The sequence below is a fragment of the Carassius carassius genome, chromosome 49, assembly GCF_963082965.1.
Source record: "Carassius carassius chromosome 49, fCarCar2.1, whole genome shotgun sequence".
NCBI lineage: Eukaryota > Metazoa > Chordata > Actinopteri > Cypriniformes > Cyprinidae > Carassius > Carassius carassius.
In genome coordinates this window covers 210,001-237,500 of record NC_081803.1, presented here as the reverse complement: position 1 = coordinate 237,500, position 27,500 = coordinate 210,001, and the positions used below count along the sequence as shown (strand labels likewise).

Genomic DNA, 27,500 nt, shown 5'->3' with positions numbered 1-27,500 from the left:
TAAGTAATGCTGTGTCCTTGTTACATGCACTTATTTTTATAATAACAATAATTATGCATGATTACATGCAAGTAACTAACCCTGATCCTAACTATATAGTAAGTACATGTGGTTAATTAATATTACTCTGTACTCAAATATGTAACAAAGACACCTTAAAATAAAGTGCAATTCTTTAAAACATTATAAAGAAATATTTTAATATGGCAGTGGATTAAAGGCCTTGTTTCTTCTTTGGCACTGACACGCTCCATTTTATTGGCTAATTAAGACTCAAAGATCAATAACTTACTGTGATAACCTGCAGCTGGCTGTGGAGATCAAGTAGAGTCCAATTTTGGTGAACATTTGACCATTTGTACCAAAAGGTTTTTTTTTTCACAAAGATTTTGAATTTGAAATTGTAACAAAGATCCAGTATTTAATGATTTATTTCAAATGGACTGATCATAATGCTTTCGTTCCACTCGACACGGAAAGCTATAAGCATATTTAATTTTATACAATTTCACCAACATTTTATGGAAGCCCATCTCCACCACTGATTTTTTTATTTTATGTATTTCAGACTTTTTTTATTGTTTTCACAATTGCGAGATATAAACATGAAATTCAGTGTTTTTTTCTCACAATTGCAAGTTTATAACTCTAAATTCTGACTTCATGACACATAATTGCATCTTAATATCTCACAGTTCAGTGGCTTGATTAGTTTGTCCAGCAGGTACCACTGTCTCCGAACGTTTCATGTCCAAGTCACTGTGGCTCACCAGGATTTCTTTAAATAAAATAACATTATCATGTTGTATAGCCTTTGTGAAAATCACAAATCCAGAAGGATCCTTCTTTGCTTGCCTTCTAAGGACTGTTTTGTGTCTCCAGTAATTATTACACTCAGAGGTGAATGTGTTTTATGTTGTCAGCGTCTGTCGGGTCAGGGTTACTGTTTCTCCGCGTCTCTTCCACCCATGCTGGCCTCTGCTGCTATTGAAGCCCTCAACATCATGGAGGAAGACCCAGGTAACAACATTGACATTAGTGTGTGTGTGTGTGTGTGTGTGTGTGTGGATTGAGATCAGCCTCACTCAACTCTTTATCAACCCAGCCTGGAGCTTTTGATCTCTGTTGCATGGTTTTAGGCCGAAAACATACTCTGTGCAAACAAATCACAAAGTGTGAATCTCAAGTGTGCAGTCTGAGTGTAGATACTTAAAGTGCATGCTTTCATTACTGTGATTGTAACTAGTGGCTGATGATGCTGAATTGTAGAGCAGAATGACCAAAATAAACTCCAAATATGTGATAGCACACTGTTTAATTTAAAGAAACGAGACTTTAGATTTCTGACAAAAAATAAGTGCTTATGACGCTTACTGGCTAAACTGAAAAAAAAAAATGGCAATATGTGAGCCTGGAGCACAAAAGCAGTCTTAAGTCTCTGGGGTGTGTTTGTAGCAATAGCCAACAATACATTGTATCGGTAAAGATTATAGATTTTTCTTTTGTGCCAAAAATCATTAGGATATTAAGTAAAGATCATGCTCCATGGAGATATTTAGTCAATTTTCTTCCATATATATATATCAAAACTTAATTTTTGATCAGTAATATGCATTGCTAAGAATTAATTTGAACAACTTTCTCAGTATTTAGACTTTTTTTGCACCCTCAGATTCCAGATTTTCAAATAGATGCATCTCAGACAAATATTGTCCGATCCTAACAAAACCTACGTCAATGGAAATATTATTTATTCAACTTTCACATGAACGTTAAATAATCAAAACTTTGAAAAATTGACTTTTTTGTGGTCCTGGGTCACATATGTGTTATCTACTTGGTAACAGACCTCAGTACTGAAGAGGGTCATATAGTTTTCTCAAAATGTCTGCACCATTAAAATATACTGTGTGTGTTATTATTCAGATCAGTGATGATACAGCATGTGACGTTTAGTTTAATTAAACTACATGCATTCACTCTCTTGTGTAGAGCCTGCTTTGGGCAAAACGTCACATTAATTGTAGTATTTTTCCATTTTCTCTCACAGGCATTTTCAGGGTTCTGCAGGATAAGTGCAAACACGTCCACAAAGCTCTTCAAGGGCAAGTCCAGTTTACTTCCTTTATTCCATGAGAGAAAATAAACCTTTATCTGAGCTTCACTGAGCCGGCTGGTAGTGTGCTGTGTGCATTAGTGATGATTTGAGTGGGGTTTTACAGGACCCCGGGGCTGAAGCTGGTCGGAGAGCCTTTAGCTCCTGCTCTTCATCTGCAGCTGGAGAACAGCTCGGGATCCAGAACAGAAGACCTGAAGCTGCTCCGAGCGATCGTCGACTACGTACGCTAAACCAGCAGATCATAGACAACTGTGTTTCAGTTCTGGTTATACGGTTTCTCAAAAACATTAAACAATCTCATCGACCCCAAGCTTTTAAACAGTATATGTTTGGACAGACAGACTGAGAGATTCTTGACATCAGCCAAAAAGGATTGTCTACAGAGCATTGCTGCCAAAATGCATAAAATTAAATTCAACCAGAAATGAAATCGCTACACAACATTTACTCAAAATCTGATTGTAAAAATAAATAATCTGGCCATGGCTGCACAGTATATGTGTCCATCAGTCGTTCAGAAGCACAATGCAAAGTGAAATTCAATAAAATAGCAATGTAAGATTCTTCAATGCTCAATAAATAATTAAATGTATTCACATTAGCAACTACACTAAACAATTTAAATGCATCACAAATGTATTAAAGGAAATGTATTGAAGAGCAAAGGAAATGCTGAGTAAGTCTCTTGTGTTTTCTCCTTTCTGTAGAGTTTGGACAGACGGATCGCGCTCACTTTGGCTCGATACCTTGACAAAGAAGAGCGATTTCTTCCCCCGCCAAGGTGATTATCTGACAACTGATCCATCAGTGAAAGCACCTCATGCTTTGCTGTGAACCTGGTGTTTTTGCTTGTCTGTGTCCGCAGCATCAGAGTGGTGGTGACTGTTGAGCAGACGCAGGAGGAGATCCAGACCGCAGCGCAGTGCATTCGAGAAGCAGCGCTGAACATCCTCAAATGATGAGAGATGACCTCTGACCCTGAAGACCTCAACGGCACACAACTCCACTGGATGAACACACTGATTGAACCTGTTTGTATTATATTTCATGTTCTCCATACCTGCTGTACAGACAGTGTTGAATATTTTAGTCTTTATTTCACATTGAAATAAATGCAGAGCTGGTTCTTCAAGCTGTTTGCGGTTGTGTGCACCATCAAACCTATTTATGTCGTGTTCAATGCCTGGAATAATGATGGGAGATCTTGACTAATCAACAATAAATATGCCATTAAAAAAAGAATAATAATTTAATAATTTAATATGTAAAGTCAGTTTTATATACACTAAATACATTCCTTTGTTACCTTTGACCAAAGAGTTGCTTCTGTACTACATGAGAATCCTTTAACAATGTTTATGCACTGCATATTGAGTTTTTATTATTATTATTATTATTATTGTTTTTGTATCCATGCATTCTGAATAATGCAGTGATTCTTGTTTGGACTCTTTTGGTAACTCAATGGGGGTCAATAGCATACGCTCGCACACACTTGACAGAGAGATGAAATATAATCGGGTTTAGGGTCTGTTATTGACATATCATCAAAATGAAACATTGTTTTCAAACAGGTTTCAAGAATAAAACACATCAGCCTTTAAATATGAATGTTGCACTGTTTTTTTGATCATCTCTTTCATCTCCAAGAATGAATTGCCTACTGAATCATATTTTAAGCTTGCTTCGCACAATCTACTTTATGCTTTCTGTCCTCTGATTGATCGTTGAAACTGTTTTAGCAAGTAAAAGGACTTTTAGTATAAGTGTACTAACGTCCCGACTCAGCTTATGGTTCATTTTACTGTGAAATCTGATTTTTAGGAAGCAAATATGAGAATTGGTTTTATATTGTTGGTAATATTTCACCAGACTGAATCAACTTAGGTTTACTTTATCATCCAGACATTATTAAAAAAAATAATCATTTTAAAAGATGAATGTAACATTTATTTGTTCATCTCTCAGTCATCGATTGCATTGCATGGATTATTTTTGCTCATTAAATTAAGCATTTAAATGTAATCTTACTAATACATATGATTGAGAAATATAGAGTGACAATGGATATTGTTATAATTTAATGTAAAGTAGTTCTATACTGTTAGAAAGATCTCATAATATCTGAATTTCACCTTACTTTAAGGCCACTTTTGGTATTTTCTCTGAAGAAATTTTTTTTTTTTCTAAAGGTTAACTTAACTGTTAAAATAATAGTAATAATTCTTTATTTTTATGTGTCATGATTTACAAGCCATACGATGCTGATTTGTTGCTCATTTCTTATTATCAGTGTTAAAAACAGTTGCGAGGCTATTCCTCTGTGGAAACTGATACATTTTTTTCCAGGATTCTTTAATGAATAGAAAGTTTTATAACCATCTAAACGCTTACGTTTGATGCATACTTACTGAAAATTTTTTAAATATAAAAATCTCACACATTTTCACCGGTAGGAGTCGTGTTTTTCAACCTTATCGATCTTCAGTCTCATTTCCAATCTCTAATTCTACTATGGCTAGAAATTCCTGCTCACCTTCGTGGAGCGTCGTGACACGTGATCTCTTTAATATTCATTCACCCAATCAGGCGGTCCTGATGATTGAGTGTGATGAATATTCATGAGCTGCGCCCTTGTCGTAGTAGGATTCGCAATCTGCTTCCCTCCCTCGGGATGGACCCGTCCTCCGTCCAGAGGAGCTGGAGTTACTCGCTCGCTTTTCCATTAGGAGACAGTCTCGGGACACTTGAACAGGATCAGCGGCGGTCGACGAAAACCCTTCGATAGAGCGGGATGAACCGCGCAGTTCTTCTGCAGAAAGAGTTTCATTGACTGCGCACTTGAGACGGAACGCGCTTGGTTCGCACGCGCTGAACTCTCTCATCACTCGCGTGGAGATCTGGAAGTTTGACCGCCCTGATTCCCAGAGTTTCCCCGAGTCCTGCTCCTGTGAGGATGTGTTTACTGAGGATTACAGCTGCAGCTCATCTGTTACTGATCTCCGTCCTCCTCACTGCATTCACACACGCAGGTAAGACTTTCCTAACGTTGCGTCTCTTTTCCTGGGGTTTCCTTTATAGTTTTATGATGTGAACGTGCTGTTTTTGCGCCTGCAGAAGTAACATTTTATTGCACGAAATGAAATCAGTGCTAAATTAGAATGTATTATTATTATTATTTGAAGATTCGACGTAAAACTAAGAGTTTTTGCTTAAACATCATATTTATTCAAACCAATACATTTGTAACTGTTGTTAAATAAACTTTGTATTACAGTTCTGTCTTTATGGAAATGTGAGATTATTTTTAGCACATGCATATAATTTCATGAAGAGTTTTGTCATATTTTCGCAAAATCCCTGAATGCATGCTAACCGAAGCAGATCCAGTTCATCTTGTGGCGTGCACACTTGCTCCACTTTGATCTGAACTCAACTGTTCCTTGAAATCAAGCTCGGTCAGAGTTAACACAAAAGCCGTCGGGTTTGTTTGTTGAAACTGGATGCTGATAATCGGATGCATATTTTGGGAGTGATTTCTTGTTAATTCGTTTCCTTCCCTGCAGGGAGGAGGGTGACAGATGTTGAAATATCCTGTTTTGAATTTGCGCTCTTTTCGGCCATTTGGCCAGAGTTTAAAGGGGGATGGGACGTGCATGGTGTGTCCTGCCAGCTTTATCACCCCGTGCTGCCCCAGCGCTCGAGACTGAGGGCCTGGAGCAACGGAAAGAGTGGAGCTCATTGATTACGTGCTCGTGCATGAATAGCAACACGTGACTGATTCTGGTTTATCATCCTAGCGACCGCGAGCGTTTGAGTTCAACCACAACTCTCACCTCCACCTGGCGTAGGGTCGCTCACGTGAACGTTTATGAACGTGAGAAGCAGGACAGTGGATTACAAATCACAAGGAGTATAGATGCGCTCTGGGGGTAAAGCGACGATAAAAAAGTGGTTTTAAAGATTTACAAATACAGATACAAATTTAGTAAAACAAGAAATAAAAACAGAAACAAAGCTAAACACATTTGTGCACTGTGTAAAAAAGATTAGCATTTCACAGCTCATTTCATTTTTTTAGCTATTATTGAAAATGCATAGTTTAAAAAATCAAGATCAAGCAAGATCTTCATGCTAAATAGTCACATTTTAAAAAATTAGAACTTATATAGTTTTTATTTAGTGAAAATGCTAGCAATCACAGTTGAAATTGCAATCGCATGTTGGATAAATGTAAATGAAGTTGAACTTGATACAAAGAGCTGTGCAATATGTTGCAACAAAATAAAAATCAGGCAGCAGGATTATTGTAGTTAACTAAAACTGTAACTAATATTAAAACAATGAAAAGCATTTTTGTTACTTACAAAAAATATTAACTTTTTCTTTGTATTATGGCAAAACATAAACTTGTTAAAACATTTAATAAAATGAAAACAGAATATATAATAATTTATATATATATATATATATATATATATATATATAATATGTGTGTGTTAATAAATACTATACTAAAATACACTGTCAGGCAGATGAGATTTGCTATATAGCATCACTTTGGGAAGTCGTGGCCTAATGGTTAGAGAGTCGGACTCCCAATCGAAAGGTTGTGAGTTCGAGTCCCGGCCCGGCAGGAATTGTGGGTGGGGGGAGTGCATGTACAGTTCTCTCTCCACCTTCAATACCACGACTTAGGTGCCCTTGAGCAAGGCATCGAACCCCCAACTGCTCCCCGGGCGCCGCAGCATAAATGGCTGCCCACTGCTCCGGGTGTGTGCTCACAGTGTGTGTGTGTGTTCACTGCTCTGTGTGTGTGCATTTCGGATGGGTTAAATGCAGAGCACAAATTCTGAGTATGGGTCACTGTACTTGGCTGAATGTCACTTCACTTTCACTTTCACTTTTCACTTTCACTTTGTGTGAATGTAATATTTGCAGATAAAGTTGGATGTAAGATTTATCTAAAGAGGTGTGTGCGATACAGTTGCAGGTTTTGACGATCTAAACCAGGGGTCTCCAACCTTTTTGTGAGTGAGGGCTCCCTGAAGGGATAAAATAGTCTTGAGGGCTACTTGTTTGATATAGGCACACACACACGCACACACACACACACACACACACAGTTTCAAGTTTTGAAAAATACAACAACAAAAAGCCTATATTTTTAGGACAAAAAAACTACGGTAATTATATATTCAATAGTCATATTTAACAATATTGTTAAATATGACTTGAATATATAATTACCGTAGTTTTTCTGTCCTAAAAAATGGGGGGTCGTCTTATATTCGCGATATAGACAAAATCACGGGGGAAAGGGAGAAAGAACAACGGCATAAATATGAAATAGTGACTGAATGATATACTTTACATACTTGCATGTAAATTTAGAAAAGCAACATAATATCTGTGTTTAACTAAATTAAAACGCTGCTCCTCTGCCGCGCGATACGCAGAGAGAACAAGAGAGGTGCGCGCGCGAGACGAAGAGCGAGAGAGAGGTGCGCACGCGCAGAGCGAGAGAGAGAGAGAGGTGCGCGCACGAGACGCAGAAAGAGAGAGATAGAGAGACGTGCCGATTCTATTTTTTTTTAAATTATTGAATTATTTTATTATTTTTTAATGGTATATGAAATGTCACCAATAGTTATTTTCTCATTTTATGCCATTATCATAAAAAAACGAAAGATTACAATTCAGGCTATTTATAGAACGTGCTCGGCGGGCGACTCAGAGACTCCACGCGGGCTACCAGGTGCCCGCGGGCACCACGTTGGAGACCACTGATCTAAACAATCAAAAGTGTCAGCGCTCCTGCTGGGGAGGAAAACAACAGCTGAAATCAGCTGAGGCTGGTTTAAGTTGGGAGTAGCTGGTTTGAGCTGGTATCTCAGCCTGACCAGCTAAAGAAGTGATCAGCCAATTTAACAGTCTTCAGAGGGTTTCATTCTTCCGGCCTTCATCCCCCTCTGGATGGGCTCCTCTTCAGTCCTGATGGGGGTGGCTGTGTTTCTGCAGTCCGCAGGAGGTGCAGCTCCTCCGACTCACACTTTCAACCATCAGAAAGGTGTTGGAGACCTTCAGCAAGTCCATTGACATGCTAATTGATTCAGTTGCTAATAAAAGCCCCTGGCTGAAGCCCCAGACAACTGAATCAGCTTCAAACAGTGCAGAGGCTTGGCTCAGTAGGGTTTGTGCTTTAAACAATCAAGTCTTTATTTACAGATCCTTCCCTGTAATGCCTGCCCCTTTGAGACATTTGCATATTTGCACCTTTTGAGTTTTTGGAAGTTAATGCTCAATGAATGTGTTAATCATTAAAAAACAAAAGGGGTTGGTGTAGGGCTACTTTACATCAGGGGTTTTCAAACTACAACCCGAATTCCGGAAAAGTTGGGACGTTTTTTAAATTTTAATAAAATGAAAACTAAAAGACTTTCAAATCACATGAGCCAATATTTTATTCACAATAGAACATAGATAACATAGCAAATGTTTAAACTGAGAAAGTTTACAATTTTATGTACAAAATGAGCTCATTTCAATTTTGATTTCTGCTACAGGTCTCAAAATAGTTGGGACGGGGCATGTTTACCATGGTGTAGCATCTCCTTTTCTTTTCAAAACAGTTTGAAGACGTCTGGGCATTGAGGCTATGAGTTGCTGGAGTTTTGCTGTTGGAATTTGGTCCCATTCTTGCCTTATATAGATTTCCAGCTGCTGAAGAGTTCGTGGTCGTCTTTGACGTATTTTTCGTTTAATGATGCACCAAATGTTCTCTATAGGTGAAAGATCTGGACTGCAGGCAGGCCAGGTTAGCACCCGGACTCTTCTACGACGAAGCCATGCTGTTGTTATAGCTGCAGTATGTGGTTTTGCATTGTCCTGCTGAAATAAACAAGGCCTTCCCTGAAATAGACGTTGTTTGGAGGGAAGCATATGTTGCTCTAAAACCTTTATATACCTTTCAGCATTCACAGAGCCTTCCAAAACATCCAAGCTGCCCATACCGTATGCACTTATGCACCCCCATACCATCAGAGATGCTGGCTTTTGAACTGAACGCTGATAACATGCTGGAAGGTCTCCCTCCTCTTTAGCCCGGAGGACACGGCGTCCGTGATTTCCAACAAGAATGTCAAATTTGGACTCGTCTGACCATAAAACACGATTCCACTTTGAAATAGTCCATTTTAAATGAGCCTTGGCCCACAGGACACGACGGCGCTTCTGGACCATGTTCACATATGGCTTCCTTTTTGCATGATAGAGCTTTAGTTGGCATCTGCTGATGGCACGGCGGATTGTGTTTACCGACAGTGGTTTCTGAAAGTATTCCTGGGCCCATTTAGTAATGTCATTGACACAATCATGCCGATGAGTGATGCAGTGTCGTCTGAGAGCCCGAAGACCACGGGCATCCAATAAAGGTCTCCGGCCTTGTCCCTTACGCACAGAGATTTCTCCAGTTTCTCTGAATCTTTTGATGATGTTATGCACTGTAGATGATGAAATTTGCAAAACCTTTGCAATTTGACGTTGAGGAACATTGTTTTTAAAGTTTTCCACAAATTTTTTACGCAGTCTTTCACAGATTGGAGAGCCTCTACCCATCTTTACTTCTGAGAGACTCTGCTTCTCTAAGACAAAGCTTTTATAGCTAATCATGTTACAGACCTGATATCAATTAACTTAATTAATCACTAGATGTTCTCCCAGCTGAATCTTTTCAAAACTGCTTGCTTTTTTAGCCATTTGTTGCCCCCGTGCCAACTTTTGAGACCTGTAGCAGGCATTAAATTTTAAATGAGCTAATTAAGTGGATAAGTGTACAATTTCTCAGTTTAAACATTTGCTACGTTATCTATGTTCTATTGTGAATAAAATATTGGCTCATGTGATTTGAAATTCCTTTAGTTTTCATTTTATTAAAATTTAAAAAACGTCCCAACTTTTCCGGAATTCGGGTTGTAGTTCATGCCTCAGGCCCTCCTCAAAATATCATATTTCTTATATATATATATTTTTTTTTCATTGCAATAAAGATTATTTTTTAATTATTTTTATTTATTCTTTACCTTTTTTGGGGCAGTGAAGATGTATATTTTTAATTTTAATATAATAAAAAAATATTTTAATATAATTAAATATATTTTAACACTTTTTTTTTTATGCAAGTTTGAATTTTTTTTTTTTTTTTTTTTTTTGATGGATGCATGTGGACCCAGGGTAAAAAGTAAAAAATTATACACACACACACACACATACATACATAGATGCATAAATATGTATGTAATAATAGTGTTATTTTTTAGCTTTTGCCCCTTAGGGGTCCATATACATCAATATGCATTATGGTAATGACAGGGCAACATGTTAAATTGCTCAGAATAAAAAAAGCAAACAAATTGCTCAGAAAAAAAGCAAACAAAACTCATTTTATTAAATTTAATTTTTTGGCATGAAATATGACCTGATGTGGTTTTCATGCGATCCACTCTACTATACCTTGATGATGCTAATATTGAAAGAAAGCAGGTAGTGTAGCAGAGATGGCTGGTTTGCCTTGATTTCTGAAGCGCAGTCGTTGTCTGTCGATCCCAGCGCTGCGGTTGAGCTGGATGTGCTTGTAGAGTTACTCAGAGTTCAGTCAGTTAATCCAGACTTGACCAGGGCAAGAGAAAATCTTCCAAGCGTCCATCATAAAAGAGCGCGGTAAAGCAGCTGATCCTTTAATGCTTTAGAAAAGAGCCAATTTAGCCTTGAATGAGAAAGACCTTGTCAATCAGTGTGTGTAGAAATAGCCCATACACCTTGATGTTAGTCATACGCCGAGCGTGATTTCAGCAAGTACAACATGTTCCTGGATCAACATTCCAATCAACCAATCAGAACTGAGATATAACGTTTCAGGAAATATCTATTTTAGGCGTACAATCAGGGTTAGGTGCTTCAACGCTCTTGTTAATCAGCTTTTCCCACTGATTTTAGGAATAAAGTATGGGTAGGGTTAGGTTTAGGGATTGGGTTAGGTCTATATTTTTGGACAATAATGTTGAAGATGATGTTGAACATGTCTTACATGGAAAAAAAGTTTCTACATTACTTCTGCAATCTTTATTAAATACACATACCTGTTCTGTAATATTAAGCAGGTATTTATATTAAGCGTTTACCATAAAGCAATGTTATTATAATTTAATAATAATTCAGTACTGTATATGGTGTTTGGTGTCAGTATTTTTCTAGCATGCTTTTAAAAGAAGTCTCTTCTGCTCACCAAGGCTGCATTTATATGCTCAAAGGTAATATTGTGAAAATAACCATTTAAAATAATGCTTTTTATTTGAATGTTAAAATATAGTTTATTCCTGTGATCAAAGCTGATTTTTTTTTTTTAGCATCATTACTCCAGTCTGGAGACTATCTCCAAATTTTGGCTGATTTTTTATTTTTATTTTATTTTTTACAATGTAGAAGTCTTTACTGTCACTTTTAATCAATCTAATGCATCCTTGCTAAATAAAAGTGATAATTTCTCAAAAAACACAAAAACAAACCATGCTTACTGAATTTCTGAATGCAGTGTACTTAAGTTAAAACAATATTCTAATACTTTTTTTTTAAATATGTTTTAAATAAAGAAAGGAACAAATGAGGAAACAAATGTATACTGAATATTTCTTTATATACTTTGATATACATCTAAATAAAATGTATTGTATAGGAATGGCTGATATACTTTGGTTAGGATTCATATCTTGCACTTGTATAGTGTTTATACTGTGTTTTTATATTAAGTGACCAGTGCTACATTTTTATTGAAAGTGCTTGAAATTATGCACATTAAACACAATTATACACAATTAACTAAGCAGTTTGTTGTTCTCCTAATTTTGCTAAATCAGATTTCTGGCATAAAATGAACCAGACATACTGTGTAGTCTAAAAAAGCTGATTGTGACTTTTTCTCTCCCATTTATGACTTTATAGCCACAATATGAGAAAAAAGTCAGATTTGCAAGATGTTACCTCTGAGTTCATATGTTGCAATTCTGACTATTTTTTTCTTAGAAATGCGAGAAACAGCATCTGAATTATGAAATATAAATGTATGTGTATACTTCCATTCCATTGATAATGGTCTAATTGTCAAGTTTTTTTTTTTTCTTTTGGTATTTTTTATAAAAGCTAGCTGAGGTAATTCACATTTTCCATTATTTAGTTCCATTGCCTGATGTTTGTGGCCATCAGTGGACTATATATCTGCTGGGATTTTTCATCAGGCGATTGTTCAGCGGTGTGATAAACATGTTCTGGGACTCTTCCTTCCAGTCGCTGGACGTCTGAAGTCAGTGTGACTCCCACACCTTTGGTTTCCTTTGACCCCGATTCATCCAAACGCCACATTAAACCAACAAGGTGACATTTTTCCAGAGCCCACCCAGTGTTAGATCAGGAATAAACTCTAAGGTTGAGCAGAGCCTCCGTACTTCAGCACTAATCTCTTCTTGGAGGAGAAGGACATTAATGCGGTTGCCTTCTGTTGGAAAGTTGGCCTGCATCTCTGTCTCTGGTGCCACTCTGCTGCTTATTTAGGAGTTATTTTTTATTCCACTTTGCATGACCGATAAAAATAGATGATCAGACAGCAAGCAAACTGCTTATACGTATTGATATGGCAGCACTGAGCTGTGTTTTTCATTAGAGATACTAGCTCGTCCAGATGCTGCATCACAGACCACATACTCAGATTTATCAACTTATGCTGCAGAATTGAGTTTTATGCCGTTTATTCAGAAAATCATGCTTTTACTATCAGTCCACTGAATATATCCCCTGATATATTTCAAGCAAAACTGACAAACAAACCGGTGTGATTTGATTTTTGAACAAAAGCTGGCCAAAGCTAAGGGGTTTAATTTTGGTGGTTTGTACCACTCGCTTGAGCGCTCAAGATGGACATGTTACTCTCAAAGGTTCACAAATATATTTGTGGCAACTGTTAACTCTGTAAAGCCTACTGTTACCCAGATTTGTATTATCAAGAAGTTCAAAACACTTCTGGATCTGATTGAAGAGTGAAGAATGAAGAAGAGCTTCACTCAGTAACTGTTGAAGTGCAAGCTCTGGCAGCAACTTGTGTGCATTGGACATTTGAGTCTTAGGAATGAAACTGTACCTGTAAAACATCAGCACGTTTTATTTAGTCCAAGTTTTAATGGAACCGACATATTTGATTAGGTGTGTCCTTCTGGGCAAAGCACAGGGAAAACCAGCTGTGCGCCTCCATAAATACCACTTGATGTGTTTAGATGAGGAAATGGCCGATCCTCTAGCTGATGTGTTCTTAGAAACCGTTAGAAACTGCCTTTAATCTAGTGCCTTGTAAGATGTTAATCAACAGGACTTGTTTTTGCATGAGCATTGCTGCGTGTGTGTGTGTGTGTGTGTGTGTGTGTGTGTGTGCAGGCAGGCAATGTTGGCAGTCTTTCCCGAAGAGAAAGCGGGTCAGAAGGCTGTGTGCTCAAAGGGAGGTTTCTTGGTGTAACTTACAAATATAAATAAAAGGGAGATTTGTAGAATAAAAATGAGTTTCAAGATATAACATTGATCAAATGTCCCCTGAACTAGATGTTCAGATCAAATCATGGAGCCCCTTACTACAGCATTTCATTTTTTTTCATTTTTTCATTTATTTATTATATTTTATACTATATATATATATATAAGAAATTTGAAATAGCTGTACAGCAGTATACTGTTTTTGATAATCCAGTGTAACTGTTTTATATTTTGAACCATCGAAACAAATAAATCACCTTTGTTTCAGCACGTATGGTTTAAAATACTATATTGAGGACTTGGCTAATGCACTCAGTAGCCTTGTCAGGCGAAAACTCATTTTACCCATAATCCTGCTTCATTATATCATTAAACATCATATTTTTTTCATTGTTGTTAGGGATATGCCGGTATCAAATTTCCCTGTTGTGATAAATTGCTCATGCTTTTATCATGGTAAATGGTATTATCACGGTATTGAAATTTTGTTTTAAAAAGTGCTCAAAATATAGTATAATATAAGTTAAATAACTTTTTTCTAATAACAAAAATAACAACATTAAAAAAAAAACAATAAAGAAAAATAAAGTTAAAAGTTTTGCACAGATTAAAATGCAAAAGAACTATAAAGACCCATGGGTATCACTTTACAATCTCATCAGTTAACCATTAACATTCACAATAGCTACATTTGCTACAGAAGTTATTAACCTTTGTTAAAAAAAAATACAAGTCATAGTTCATTTTAGCGCATTAAATAATACAGTTGCGACTTTACATTTTAACAACGTGTTATTAAATATTGGAATACCTTAGACTAATGAATATTCAGGAGAATTTGTCATTGGCAGTTTGTTAACCAATGAATAAACTAATGTTAAAAATGAAGCCCTGATGTAAAGTGTGATAAAAAAAAAAAAATCAAAACATTTTCAAACTATATCTATGGCACATTGTAGTCCAGATTAAAATAACCTATTAAGACTTAACACTTAAGTATTTTGCACTGTGATGAACATCATACCAATTACACAAATCTGAATGGCTATTTAAAAATTATTTAAATGGGTTTCAGAAAGTAGTTTAGCTGGTTTATTTAAGGGGTTTCCAGGGTAAGGACATTTTCTGCAGTTTAGCGCCATCTGCTGTCAGAGAGTGAATGTGCTTTCATTCAGCGCATCTGTCACGTGTTCCTCCATGTGCTGCTTACATCAGAGCGCACAGAGTCTTTCAAGCAGCATACAGCGGTGTTGTGCATTTTGAGCAGCTGATGGGAATAGTATTCTTAAAATGCATTCCAAATTTTGAAAAATTTGTAATATATAATTATTTGCGGTATTTAGAAGTGCCCACGGTAACAATATCATTACCGTGATATATCGCATTACCGAATACCGGCACAAGTCCAATTGTTGTATAAAGACAGAACCATAGCTTGCATATACTTTGAAACAATTAAATACACAATAGGTCTAACTGAAAACCAGTGTTGCAGTGCACATTGTGACAGTTTCATAGTGCTAAAACATCCATTTTTATTAGTGGTAAACCGATATATCGCAGAGGCTGATATATCGGTCTAATTGTCATTTTGCTAACATCAGCATTGGCCGATAAGTTTTTCTGCTTGGCCAGTGTGTTCGAGGCAGGAGTTTTATTTTGATCACAAACTTCCCAGAATACTGAGTGCCCTGTTGGTTACAGTGTTTACTTCATTTTAATTTTTTTATTAAACATTTATTTATTTGTGAAAGACTTTGTCATCTAAAGTATTTATTTTACACATCTATTTTTGTAATCCATTGTCAAATGATTAACAATTTTTTTTTTTTGATGCTGTCCAAAAAAAATTGACAGCATCGACTGTCAAAAAAAACAATATCGGTCTACCACAAAGTTTTATGAATGGCACTTAAATATGACATTTGTAACTCCTGTAGATCTTACATACTACCAGGAATTAACTTAACGTCCTTCCCTAACCTCTCCCATGGAAAAATAAATGAATGTGTAGCTCGCCTGTCGAGTTTACGTGTGTAATACTTACGCCTTCATGAATCAAGGATGTGTAGAGAAGCTTGCATCAAAGCTGCCGGAGAAATGAAATGTATTATGGCCGTCGGCCAGCGCTGGATCTGTGTATTCATCACCCATCCGTCATCCGAGGCCTGATTCACGTCTGCGGTGGCAGGTGTTCACCGATCTCTGCGTTCCATCAGCTGATGGAGCCGGCATAAACTGATCCTAACAGCCTTTGAAATGAGATAAGCCAAGAAACTAATAACCCAAAGGCATGCTGGATTCACACTGCCAGGAAGGAATTTATTGAATTTAGTTCATAATCTGCACTGACAGGAGATGCTCAAATGTTCTTGCCGAAGCAGTCATTGTGGTGGATATACAGTGTGGTTAATAATATTTTAATTATTTATTAATTTTGGTAAATACAAATTATATTACCTGCACAAGGAAAATACACTCTCACTGGGATATGTCACCATATGGAAGCCCGTTTTGGCCACTGAATAAAAAACTAAAAAGGTATTTGTGACTTTTTACCTTGCAATTGTTTTTTTTGTTGTTTTTTTTGTTTTTTTCACAATTTAGATTTTTCTTAAAATTGTGATATAAAGTTGCATTTATGAGAAATAAAGTCTCAATGCTGAGAAATTAAATAGATATTCTGAGAAATGAAGTCACAATTTTGAGAAATAAAATTGCAATTTTGAGAAATAAAATTGCAGTTTTAAGAAATGACAATTCTGAGAAAAAAAAGTCACAATTAGTTGCAATTCTTAGAAATTAAGTCACAATTCACAGAAATAAAATTTCAGTTCTGAGAAATAAAAAAGTCACAGTCAGTTGCAATTCTCAAGGCTTAAAGTTCTCTGGCATGCCGTATTTGGCTGCGGAAAAAAATTCTATATTAAAAAAGAAAAAATAACTTGTTAATATCACTTTCGATTCCATTAGTTGGCCTACCAATGGTATGAGAGGAGCGCGGCTTTCACTCTCAACCATACTAACATTTACTAGCCAATCAGAATGTTTTGCTCTTATAAACACGAGACGCTTCACGCTCATAATAGTATCCAATTGCGGAGTCGCAGCCCTGATGAATGGAGAAGTGCGACAAAAAGCTGTGAGGCGTGACGGACAAAGATGTCAAACTAGTGCATATTTACATAGACATTTAAATTTAAAAGTAGCAGAGCTTTGTAAACAGCTCAGTGTAATCACGTCATCTCCATAAAAACGGTATGATTGCCAGAACAAATTTACCGGGATTTTTAAAAAAGTCCTGTTCACACATGACCTATTAATGGTAAATTACCAGTAATTTACCAGTAAAGACTGTATTGTGTGAAAGGGCCTAATCTCTTCCTCTGAATATGCCGTGAATTTGAATTGCTTAATGTTTATCTGGAAAAACAGTGTGCATTCTCACTAGATTTGTAATGTAAATCATTAAAAACATTTGCCAACACGGGAGAAAAATGTCTATGCCATGTATTGTACATCGTGATTGTACATCGTGATTTCAAAATAAAAGTTTCTGTATGTGGCCAAATATTAAAATGAGATGGATTTAAACATTCTTTAATAACGCTGTAAAGTGAATCGTCACCAGTCCGTTGGCGCCCTCTGTAGGTATTCGTTTTAATACATCATGTACTTAAGTTGTTCATATTAGGCGTATTACATTTATGTATTTTAACAATGATGTTCATTACAATCATTTCATTTATTGGTTTTAATATTTTATTTGAGCCAATTATTATTGCCTCACCGTTAGTTTATATATAAATAGCCATACTATAGCCTGGTTTTACTTGGGTCTGTTTGTTACAAAAAAAAAATCTGATTACTCTGTTGTCAAAATGTTTCGTAGATAACTTGATTACCAAAATAAACATTAGTTACAGCCCTAGATTAGTTCAGATATATTTCAAAATACTACTGCTTTGTTTGTTTTTGTAATTAAAAGACAAATATTTTGTCTTCGTACATTTCTTAATTAATATTAAAATAATTCCGTGAAATGAAGTCGTCATTCCGTGAAATGAAGTTCTCAGCAATTCTAAGGAAAAAGTCATAATTAGCTGCAATTCTGAGAAATGATATTGCCATTATTTTTTTTTCCTAAAAATTCTACAAACCAAAGAAAAGATTAATTTCAGTGAGGTTAGTATAGCTGTTTTTGCTAATTGATGTAACTGATATCCGTTTCTAGTGTAAGTTTTGATTGAAAGGTGTGCGGTTTTGGAACAGTGATGTGATTGTTTCAATCTTTCCACTCCTTTTTCCCCTTGCAGTTGTCTGAAAGTAATATAGCGCCATAGATTTTGATTAATACCTGCTCTGATAGAGATGGAAGTGTGTTTTCAGCAAACTGCTGTTTCACGTTGAGCTGCTGAGATGCCGGGCTCTTTAATGATACGCTAGAAAACGCTCTAAAATCTGTTTTTAATTTGCCTCATAAACAGTCACAGGACATTGCCTTGTGTTTAATACCGCATACCTCCATGAGTATGTAACAGTCTACCATCGCCTGCCTCTTTTGGATTGAGATGTATATTTTCTTCTTGGACTATGGACTCATTTTAGCTTTCTCTTTAACATAAACCTGTGTAGTTCAGTCTCACATTGGTTTGATTGTCGTCTGTCTTGACAACAGCTGTAAAACATAGCAAAACCTTTAACTGTTACTTTCATTTCAGCTGTTTTTGTTCAAACTCTTAATAGAGTTATTGTTTCAGATACACTGCATAACCAGATGAGAATGGACCGTTAGCTCTGCTCCAAAACCGAGTGAGCGGTCTAGACCGTAATTCACGAATGTTTGGGCTGTATCTGTGATGCACTGATTTCTGAAGATCATGTGACTCTGAACACTGGAGTAATGAAGCTAAAAATACAGCTTTGATCACAAAAATAAATTGAAAGGGAAACCGGGATGTATGTGGCATTCAATGAAAACTGGAGAATTATGTTACGGTTGTCACGAACGTTCACCGTTCATATCATATACTGCGGAGTAAGATGAAATTAATTTACATTTAACCAAATTAATGGATAGGCACTCTCATAAAGACCTTTTTTGTGTTTTTGATGCACGGTACATGAGAACAGTTTGCTATTTAGGTTTGTACGTTAGCGTGGACTCACTAACTGTAACGTTAGCGTCAGCTAGTTTTAGCCAGAGATACCTTGCTGAAGCACAAGGTGACTAACGTTTTGCTTGAGCAGATGAAATGTGTAACTTGATGAGAGTACGACAAACGAACGTTTTCATCTTCATTGTGATTTGGGGTTGAATGCTTAGGGACATTTTGTTCTGTTTCGGTTGGATTTAGGAAATTTAATCAAATAAATTCCATTGCCGATCCATTTTTGTAGCATAAACATCATTAAACTGATGCGAGTCTCAGATCTTTCTGTTTCTCAATGGCGTTGAAACCTAAAGATGTTCTGCTTCCTGTGCAACTGATTCTCAACTGCTATTGGCTCATCTGCGTCCGAGGGGAGGGGCTTACCGATAGGTCAATTATATTTTGTATTGAATCATTGATCATTTAGAAAAGTAATAGCACTCTTCTCAACCATTTTGAGGTATCATGTATATCTGTTGCATAAATAGTGCAGTAGAAGTTATAGCAAAATGTACAAGATAGAAGTCAAAGTTGGTTCAACAATCCTGTGCATTTGCACTAGCACAAGCAGTACTAATGAGAAACTTCTGGAAAGCTTAGTGTCGGTCATTTTATCAATAAGATGGCTTCAAACCTTTGGGCCGTATTGGAACCCATGCAGTGAAACTAGATGTGCTCAAAGAGTACACAATGACATCTGTGTTTCATTTCACCCATGGCTCTCTCTCGCTCACTTTCTCTCTTGTGTGTTTGATGTCATGATGTTTACAGTTGCCTTCTCTCTGATTGGAATCAGCACAAACACACACAAATGTATATATCTCTCCTCAAACGTTCCCAGGCTGGAGTTTTAACCTAAAGATCAGTGGTCAACAGTTGTAAATGGATCGTTTTGCCCAGTCTAGACACATAGGCCGTCTCACACCATGTTCTTTGAGCACAGTTGGAGGGGCTTTCATATTAATAAAGACCAGATGATGCCGGTCGTCCGCGAGAAGCCTGTATGTAGGTTTGGCAGTGACTCTGTAGTGACTCATGTTAGATGTTTAAAGAAATATATCATGCAAAAAATGAGGAATATCCTCCGTTGGCATTCAGATTTTCTTCATTCTTTAGCTTGGATTTATTCTTATCAAATGTTTGGGTTCAAATATGTTATATGGTGTTGGTTCAGTTTTCTGGTTCTGTTAATGTTCTGATATCTTGATCTTATCAAGGCTTTTAACAAACGGAGCAGCTTTTGTATGTGGAAAGCCCTCATCTGATGGGGATCATGAGATGGGAATGTGTTCTAGCAGAGATGACAAGCCACATCAAACCTTCATAAGTGCCTGCCCACAGGAACCTTTCTTAGTTATCAGCCGATCATCCCGTTCATGAGAATGGGACGGTGGCAGTAAAAGCGGAGTCTGGGTCTGTTTGTGTCAGACTGGCTAATTACAGACTTGTCTTGGTGCAGATCTCAGAGACGCTCTGTAAAAGCATTAGTGTACGGTCAGGGTGACTCAGATGCTGAAGTGCTGATTATTCCCCCTCCTCACTTCCTGGGCCCGTGTTTCACCATGTTTTTGTTCTTTCAGCACTCTGTGTGTGTCATACACATCTCCACAGAATAATGACATCTAATAGTTTTGTGTCTCTTAGACTCTGTTTGAGGTTATCTGTGTACTAGTGTATTCCCAGAAGTTGATAGAATATTTTGGCAGATTACACAAGTTTAAACCCAAGCGATTATGAGGTTTTTTTTCTCTTGGTAGTACACATCTAAGGACCTTTAATAGTGAGTGTGGAGGGTCAAATGGCAGATGTGACTGTCATCAGCACTAAAAACACACTGAAGTTCAGAACAAATCGATCGTTACTGTGTTGGCTCTCTCAACCAGCACCATGCTATCCAAGACTCTTCCAGGTCTGAGGTGCACATTTCTTTGGCGATGGAACAGGAATAAGAGGTTCTTGATTTTTCCAGACCCTGTTAGTTTTCTGCTCTCCAGGACACCTCATGGCTGTTTGTTTAATCGTTCAGGGTGTTAACGGAGAGCTGCACTTCACACATGATTAATTGAGCTGCTCTTTTGGAGAGCACAGGTCCGACGGGACTCCCTGGCTCTCGATGTTCTCCGTTTCTGAGTCTGTTTTAATACAGCAGCCCACAACTATCTTGACTTCTTGCGCTTTTTATGCCCCTTCTCCATGAAAACAAAAAATGTAGTTTCTCTCTACACTTCACGCAATGTTTTTGTTCCGACATAATTTTTCCACTACCCAATATTTTGACTTCTCATGCACTTTTTACATTTCCCAAAATAAACCCTTTATTATGGAGGGATTTTGGAATCGTTGACTGTGCAGATTATGATTGACATGGATTTTAAAAATCTAGTCTCAGCTATTTTTTTCCTCTACTTTTTTCCCTTGGTTTTACACAATAGCTGGTTGTCAGAGTTTGCTAGCTTTTCTCAGCATGCCTGTAAAGTTTTATCAGAGGTGTGCAAGGTTCCAGTTTTCCAGTCCAAATTATACAAACTAGTTTACAACTTGAGGAAGGGTGCAATAAACAAACCATAAATAAAAGCTTTATTGCTTTATTGTTAATGCATTAACTAAAGTTATTATTATTATTAATACAAACAAGCAGAACGCACCTGAATCTTTTTTTATGACAACTAATTGCTTTTTTTATAGTTAGAATCAGAACCTGACTATTATTATTATTATTTTTTTAATCTCTAATTCAAATTTAAATAAAGTGTTTATTACAAATAATGCAAAAATACCTTGTTTTAGAACGTATTGATGTTTATAATTAAGTTAAAATGTTCGGGGATTGAATTTATTATTATTATTATTATTATTATTATTATTATTATTATTATTATATATTTTCTTTTAAGAAATTAATTCATTAAAGGATTAGTTGGAAAGAATAAAAATGTATTTAGAGACATGAACATCTTGGATGACATCGGGTTGAGTAAATTATCAGGCAATCCTTAACAATATTTTGGTTTGCAGTAACAGTAATTAAAAAAAAAAAGGGTCAGTAGGTCGGTCTATATTTTTTTTTTCCAAGTTTCAATGTAAAAAAAAAAAACGTACATTTTGGTGATGGTGGTGACGTAGGTATGAATTTAAACAAATTAGCATATCGTGACGTCACTGACTGGGCCTTCAACCCATGCCTTCGGCGCATCATTTTGATGCAGGCTATATAGACCACAAACAAATTTAAGACCAATATTTCTGATGATTTATTGGTGTGAAGTTACGTGCACAATGTCAAACAGGAGTGGAACATTTTTGAAAAACAATAAGCAGAGTGGACTGCCATAATGCAAAACATTTACTGCAGGCTTCAACATGGCTGTGTTTACAATTAAATTTCAACACCAACAAAAAATCGCATAAAATCGATTTTCTAGGGCTTCAAATATTCGTCGAATTTAAAATAAAAATCCACATTCGAATGCAAAAACGTTGCATTTGAATTTTAGGTGTGCATTAAGGAACCGGCCTTATGAGCCCCGGTACTTCACAGTCCGGGTTCCATTCCATCTCGCCGCGCGCACAGCTGTGTTACACAACTTTCAAAGGCGGACGAGCTCGACTCGCAGTATCTGCTGTCTCATCTTTCACCTCGTGTACGCGCACCGTCCGAAGTATACTTGATCTTTATCAGTGACGCACGAGATGCAATGACGATGTACATTGCATTATAAGGTTATGTTAGCCCATCCAGTTGAAGCCACTAAAAAAAAAAAAAAAATGTGATGTGAAAATGTGGAGAAGATCTTGTTTACATCAAAACTGAAACCAAGCCGTTCACACAGAACGCATATTTCGCGCATTTTCTATAGGGACACCGTTGGACTCGCGTCTCGCACAAGAAGACATGTAAAATTAATGCATTTAATTTAATTTTTTTTTTTAAATATCTCGAGACTTTATTGGGTTTTTGTTATATTATAGGATTACTGTATTACAGTAATATTTTGCTCGATGCGCTATATTGAGCCTCAGAAGAGAAGCAAAAAGCTTTTCTTCACCCTAACTGAAATTATGCATTTTAAATTCGAATAAAATTCAAATTTTGATCAATTTAAAAATTCGAATTTAGTTTTTCAGCTAAGCCCTAGGCGATTCAATCCCGAAACTGAATGAGACTGAATACCGGCTGAATTCACATTTCTGTTGTAAAAAGAGAAACATTGTGCAGAAGTATTATTTGCTGTTATGTGTGTTTGTCCGAAGCTGCAGTTGCTGTGTGACGCCTGTTCAAAAAAAAGGAAAGAAAAAAAAACCTGTACGCGCTCCGAGAGAAGGTCGTTAAAATCAATTTCCTACTTTCGTTTTCGAAACTTGTGTTGGTTGATTCGTGCTTGATTTGTGCAATAGATTTTCGAAAATAAAGTGACAGTCGACACGGTCACGGTTTTAGACTAGAGAAGAGAAGGGATGGGAAAAGATCTGGGCACAGTTTTTCCAGAACTTTGTGCCAAGTTAAAGTGGTGTCGAGCTGTTTTAATGAATTTTTTTAAATGTATTATGGTGCCCGAACCCATATGACTTTGAACAGTGACCGCGAACATTTAGTTTACTGCAGCCGCAGCCATCATTACCAAGCGCGAGCCGTTGACTCTGACAGTGAGTGAGAGTATGAGACGAAGCGAACGCACAGGCCACAGTGTGACATCCGTGTAAACACAGATGACGTCAAGGGGTTTTTTAATTAAAGATTTATATATTTACAATACTTGCTTAAATATAATTAATACTATTTTATTGCTTTTGTATTAGTTGTTTGAAGAGTAAAAAAAAAAATTGGTCTGTCTTAATGCAAATTTACAATTGGCAAGTCGGTCGGACTAAAAGCAAAAAAAAATAAAAAAATTTAGTCGGTCCTACATTGACAGGGTCGGTCAGGTTACGGCAAACAAGAATATTTTTAAGGATGGACTCGGGACATTTTTATTCTGAAAGTAAACTAATGCTTTAAAACTAAAGAAGTATTACTACTTATAAATTAAAGTAATTGTTTGAATGCCTTACGAACCAATCAAATACTTGGTGTCAACCATTTGGTCTTCATTGCTTTATTTGCATATCAATTTGCAGCTTTTAACTGATCCAGATGCATATTGGGAGTTTCACAGAAGCAGGATGGATCCACACAAAGACGTTAGAGTCTAGTTTTCTTCCAGCACAAGAGGTGTGTTTCTTTACAACCCTCGTGATCTCGGAGGGGCTCTGTACGTGTAAAGAGACGCAGATCAGATGTGACGAGGGCTCTCTGAGGAACTCTTGTCCTGAGGGCCGTTGGTCTGTCTACATGCACTTTGACATCTTGACAAAATGTGTTTCCTCCTCATGAAAGATCTTTCAGTTCTGTTACTGAACCATGAAATCAGTTTTACTTTTGCTATGCTAGACATTATGGTGTTTAAGACGTGGTGAATTATGTGAAACTAATGACTTGTGTTAAAATGGAGATTTGTATCTGGAACCATATGATTAATTGTGTAATTATTTTCCAATGATACAATGTGAAAATCTAGCCAATTCTGATCCTGTCCACACCTGCAGCAATTAGTTTAATCTGATGCAGGTGTGAGGAATAAGCCAGTATGATTTCCCTCCCACTTTGTTTCTGGAGTGCAGTGATTGGCTGCCTCTGCTGTTCAGTAACACAAGGCAGCTGTGCTCTTTGTCCAACTCGTCAACCTGCAAATAATTTGACGTCTGTGACCGCTGGGAGTCCTCGCTCAGAGCCTGTGGAAGTTAAGCTGCTGGGAAGCTCTGCAAACCGAGGGAACCGGTCTGAATCTCCCCAGGAAATCACCAGAGCACGCCGAATATCCTGTTTCACTCAGATCGGAGGTGCCGTGGGAGACGGAAACCCACAGATTTAAACTCTCATTATTAAAATCCTTTAAAAAGGGAGAATAAGTTCTGCGGTATTACTTCTCTGTGAAATAATGAAAGTAGAAGAGTGATACTAGTGATGACATCAGTGAATCCCAGGAGGATGGGCCTCTGATGACGTGTTCGACTTCATACAACACAACACAGGGTGCTTCTCAATATCCCTCCTCGTCTCCTCGCTCCTCCCGTCCTCCATCCTATGACCCGGAAACCGATTGAGCACAGCCATCTTGAAGGACATCTCAATTCTCTAATTGCACCACGAGGAGGGAGGAGGCTTCATGAGGAGCGATGAGCGAGGATACACAGGTGTATCCTATGCGGAAGTCTTTTATCGACTTAACGTGATGCACATCTTTTCCTTGCGTCATTCCCCCTGAAGAGGTGGAGCTAAGACACGAGGAAAGGAAGTGAGGAAAGGAAATGAGGATGCACAAATAAGAATTGAGAAGCACCCACAGACCGATCGGCAGCTGACTTGAAGCGGTGCATGCCGGTTAGAAATGTTTTATGGTTTCCTGGGACACTATTACTCTGTGTAACCTCTCGTGTCTCGCAGGTGAAGTCTAGCAGCTCTGAGATCTGGCAACCCATGCTGAGCTTGCACCTGGTAAAAAGGCACAGTAAATCAATGGGCCCCAGCTCACCATATTGTAGGTCTCCATGCAGATTTATTCTGATCCCTCATTTCCTACAGAATGTCATGGTTTCTCCATTTGAAGATGTTATTAGACAGACACTTCTGTGCAGACAGAGATTTAAGGACAAGACATCTGCATCTTTAACTGATGGCTTCCTTGGTGATGGACTATTCAACTTATTACGAAAGAGATCATTACAGTTTGATTGATTTGATTCATTTATATGAATGATTGATTATTAGATATATATGAAAAAATACTTTTTGGCTGCAACAAATCAAAATCGATAATTAATTAGCAATGACAAGTCAATAATGCACATTGCTGGTCTAATAGGGCATGACCAATTGGTGCATGAAAATAAATTTCTAGTGAATACAATGTCTGTTTTCAGAATATAATTAAAATGTAATAACCTTCTTCACCTCTGAAACAACATCCCTCTATCTTTTCCCCTGCAAACACCTGGCTCTGTTCTGGAATGTAATATCCACATTTCTACTAGGGTTGCTCCGATCACGATCGGCCGATCGTTAAGGCCGGGCATACTGTGCAATTTTGATCCGATTTTGAGCCGAATTCTGACTCGTGCGACTTTTTTTTTCAGCATTTTTGTTCGTCGTTTGTCGTGCATTGTTCGTGCAGTGTACAAGGGGAAACGAGAGGCGATTAACCTCACCCGACTGGCAATTGGTTGGTTGGATGGATTTCTGACATGTCAGAAGTTTTGGTCGCATCTCGTGAGGTATCGCACTATTGAAGCAGGGCTACGAACCGATTTTCCGTGTTTCCCTCCCTGTGCATGCGCGAAACCATGAACAAAACCATGGTGACATGGCTTGTAGTGTGGACTGAAGTGATGGAGGGAAAACTTGTGGAGTTATGGCAAAGAAAAATAAAAATAAAAGAGGGAAGAAAACGCCTGCCTACCTCCAGTTCGCGTTGCAAAATGGATAAACCATATAGGCCACGTCTTCCGAGCCACCTGCGTGTCTAGATATGCCAACGCCTTTTTTTCTTTTTTGGACGTTTCAGCACACAGAATTGCGCATTTCACCAAAGCAGTGCGTTTATTCCGGAAAGCATGTTTATTCTGAAACAGCCACAAACATCCGGGTTCTGAGGGATCCTACGTGTTGATTCGGTTGATTCCCCACATATAGCGTGAGCAGTCAAATCGCAACAGAATGTAGCTTACACTTAACTTTTAAACTGTCAGCAAATCTTTTTTTCTTTTTTTCTATTGTTTCAAATGTTCTTGTTAAGAAATACGGGCATGTAAACATGATTGGGGGAAAGTCGGCTACTTAGTCTGTTAACAATAAGGCCGGCCGTGGAGAAAACGCGCTCTGACGGCACAGATGTTGGCGGGACTCACAAATAACGGTGTGCTAAGCGAATACGTTTTGTGAAGCGCTTCGTGTTTTCGTTTACCACTGAATGGGATCCTCATCTGGTGGAATACATGGCTCCAGCAAGAACTGTTCCCACTCGTCTCGGCTGGACTCTCTGTAATCATCGCTGGAGAACTGGCTCAGCCTTTTCCGAGGAGTGGGCATTGCATCCTCTTCATCGTTGGTGACGCACCACTCGCATCAAGGAAAATGTTCTTATAATGTTCAAAAAAGTTTTTTTTTCTTACTTCTCTCATGTTTTCATCGAGAAACCTGAGATGTTTGTGCCGAGGGTCTAGGGCAGACGCGAGAAGAGGAGTTTTCACTGCATTCTCCAAGTTAGCAGTGTTTATTCGTTGCTTGAGAGATGCTGCAACAATGTTCTTGGATCACTTTCTGTGATTCTCCACGGCATATTTGAAGTACTGTAGAAGACCGCAGTTCTTTTACGGGGCGTTCACATATCGCGTCTTTTACATGCTCAAGTTCGTTATTTCCAATGTAGGCGCGCGGTATGCGAGCTCATAATGGAAGCGACGCGGTCGCGATGCGCACACGGTGCGACGCGGTCCCGTTTTTTTCCAGGCGCTTCCTCACAGCATCGAGTTAAAAACATCTCAACTTTCAGAATGCTACAAGCGCACCGCAGGTCATGTGACAAGAACTAAACATTCAGCTTCATCCTTTCCTGTAACAACGTTGA

The 27,500-nt window shown here is 37.6% G+C and overlaps 2 protein-coding genes across 4 annotated transcripts in view; both read left to right on the top strand.

Annotated features, from left to right (window-relative positions):
• Positions 1-3,251, top strand: part of LOC132132089 (serine palmitoyltransferase 1-like) — a 10,323-nt gene extending 7,072 nt beyond the window's left edge. The window contains exons 11-15 of one of the 2 annotated variants that reach the window (XM_059544330.1): positions 924-1,020; positions 2,051-2,105; positions 2,223-2,340; positions 2,827-2,900; positions 2,985-3,251. In XM_059544330.1, coding sequence (XP_059400313.1) covers positions 924-1,020; positions 2,051-2,105; positions 2,223-2,340; positions 2,827-2,900; positions 2,985-3,078 — 438 coding nt within the window. In that variant the 3' untranslated portion in view covers positions 3,079-3,251. Of the gene's footprint in view, positions 1-923; positions 1,065-1,112; positions 1,155-2,050; positions 2,106-2,222; positions 2,341-2,826; positions 2,901-2,984 lie in introns of those variants that run through there. The other variant, XM_059544332.1, reaches the window with a different exon arrangement.
• Positions 3,252-4,791: 1,540 nt separating this feature from the next.
• The window catches only part of LOC132132867 (tyrosine-protein kinase transmembrane receptor ROR2-like), a 79,951-nt gene continuing 57,242 nt past the window's right edge, over positions 4,792-27,500 (top strand). For both annotated transcript variants that reach the window (XM_059545405.1, XM_059545404.1), the window contains exon 1: positions 4,792-5,151. In XM_059545405.1, the coding sequence (XP_059401388.1) occupies positions 5,076-5,151 (76 nt within the window). In that variant the 5' untranslated portion in view covers positions 4,792-5,075. The remainder of the gene's footprint in view (positions 5,152-27,500) is intronic.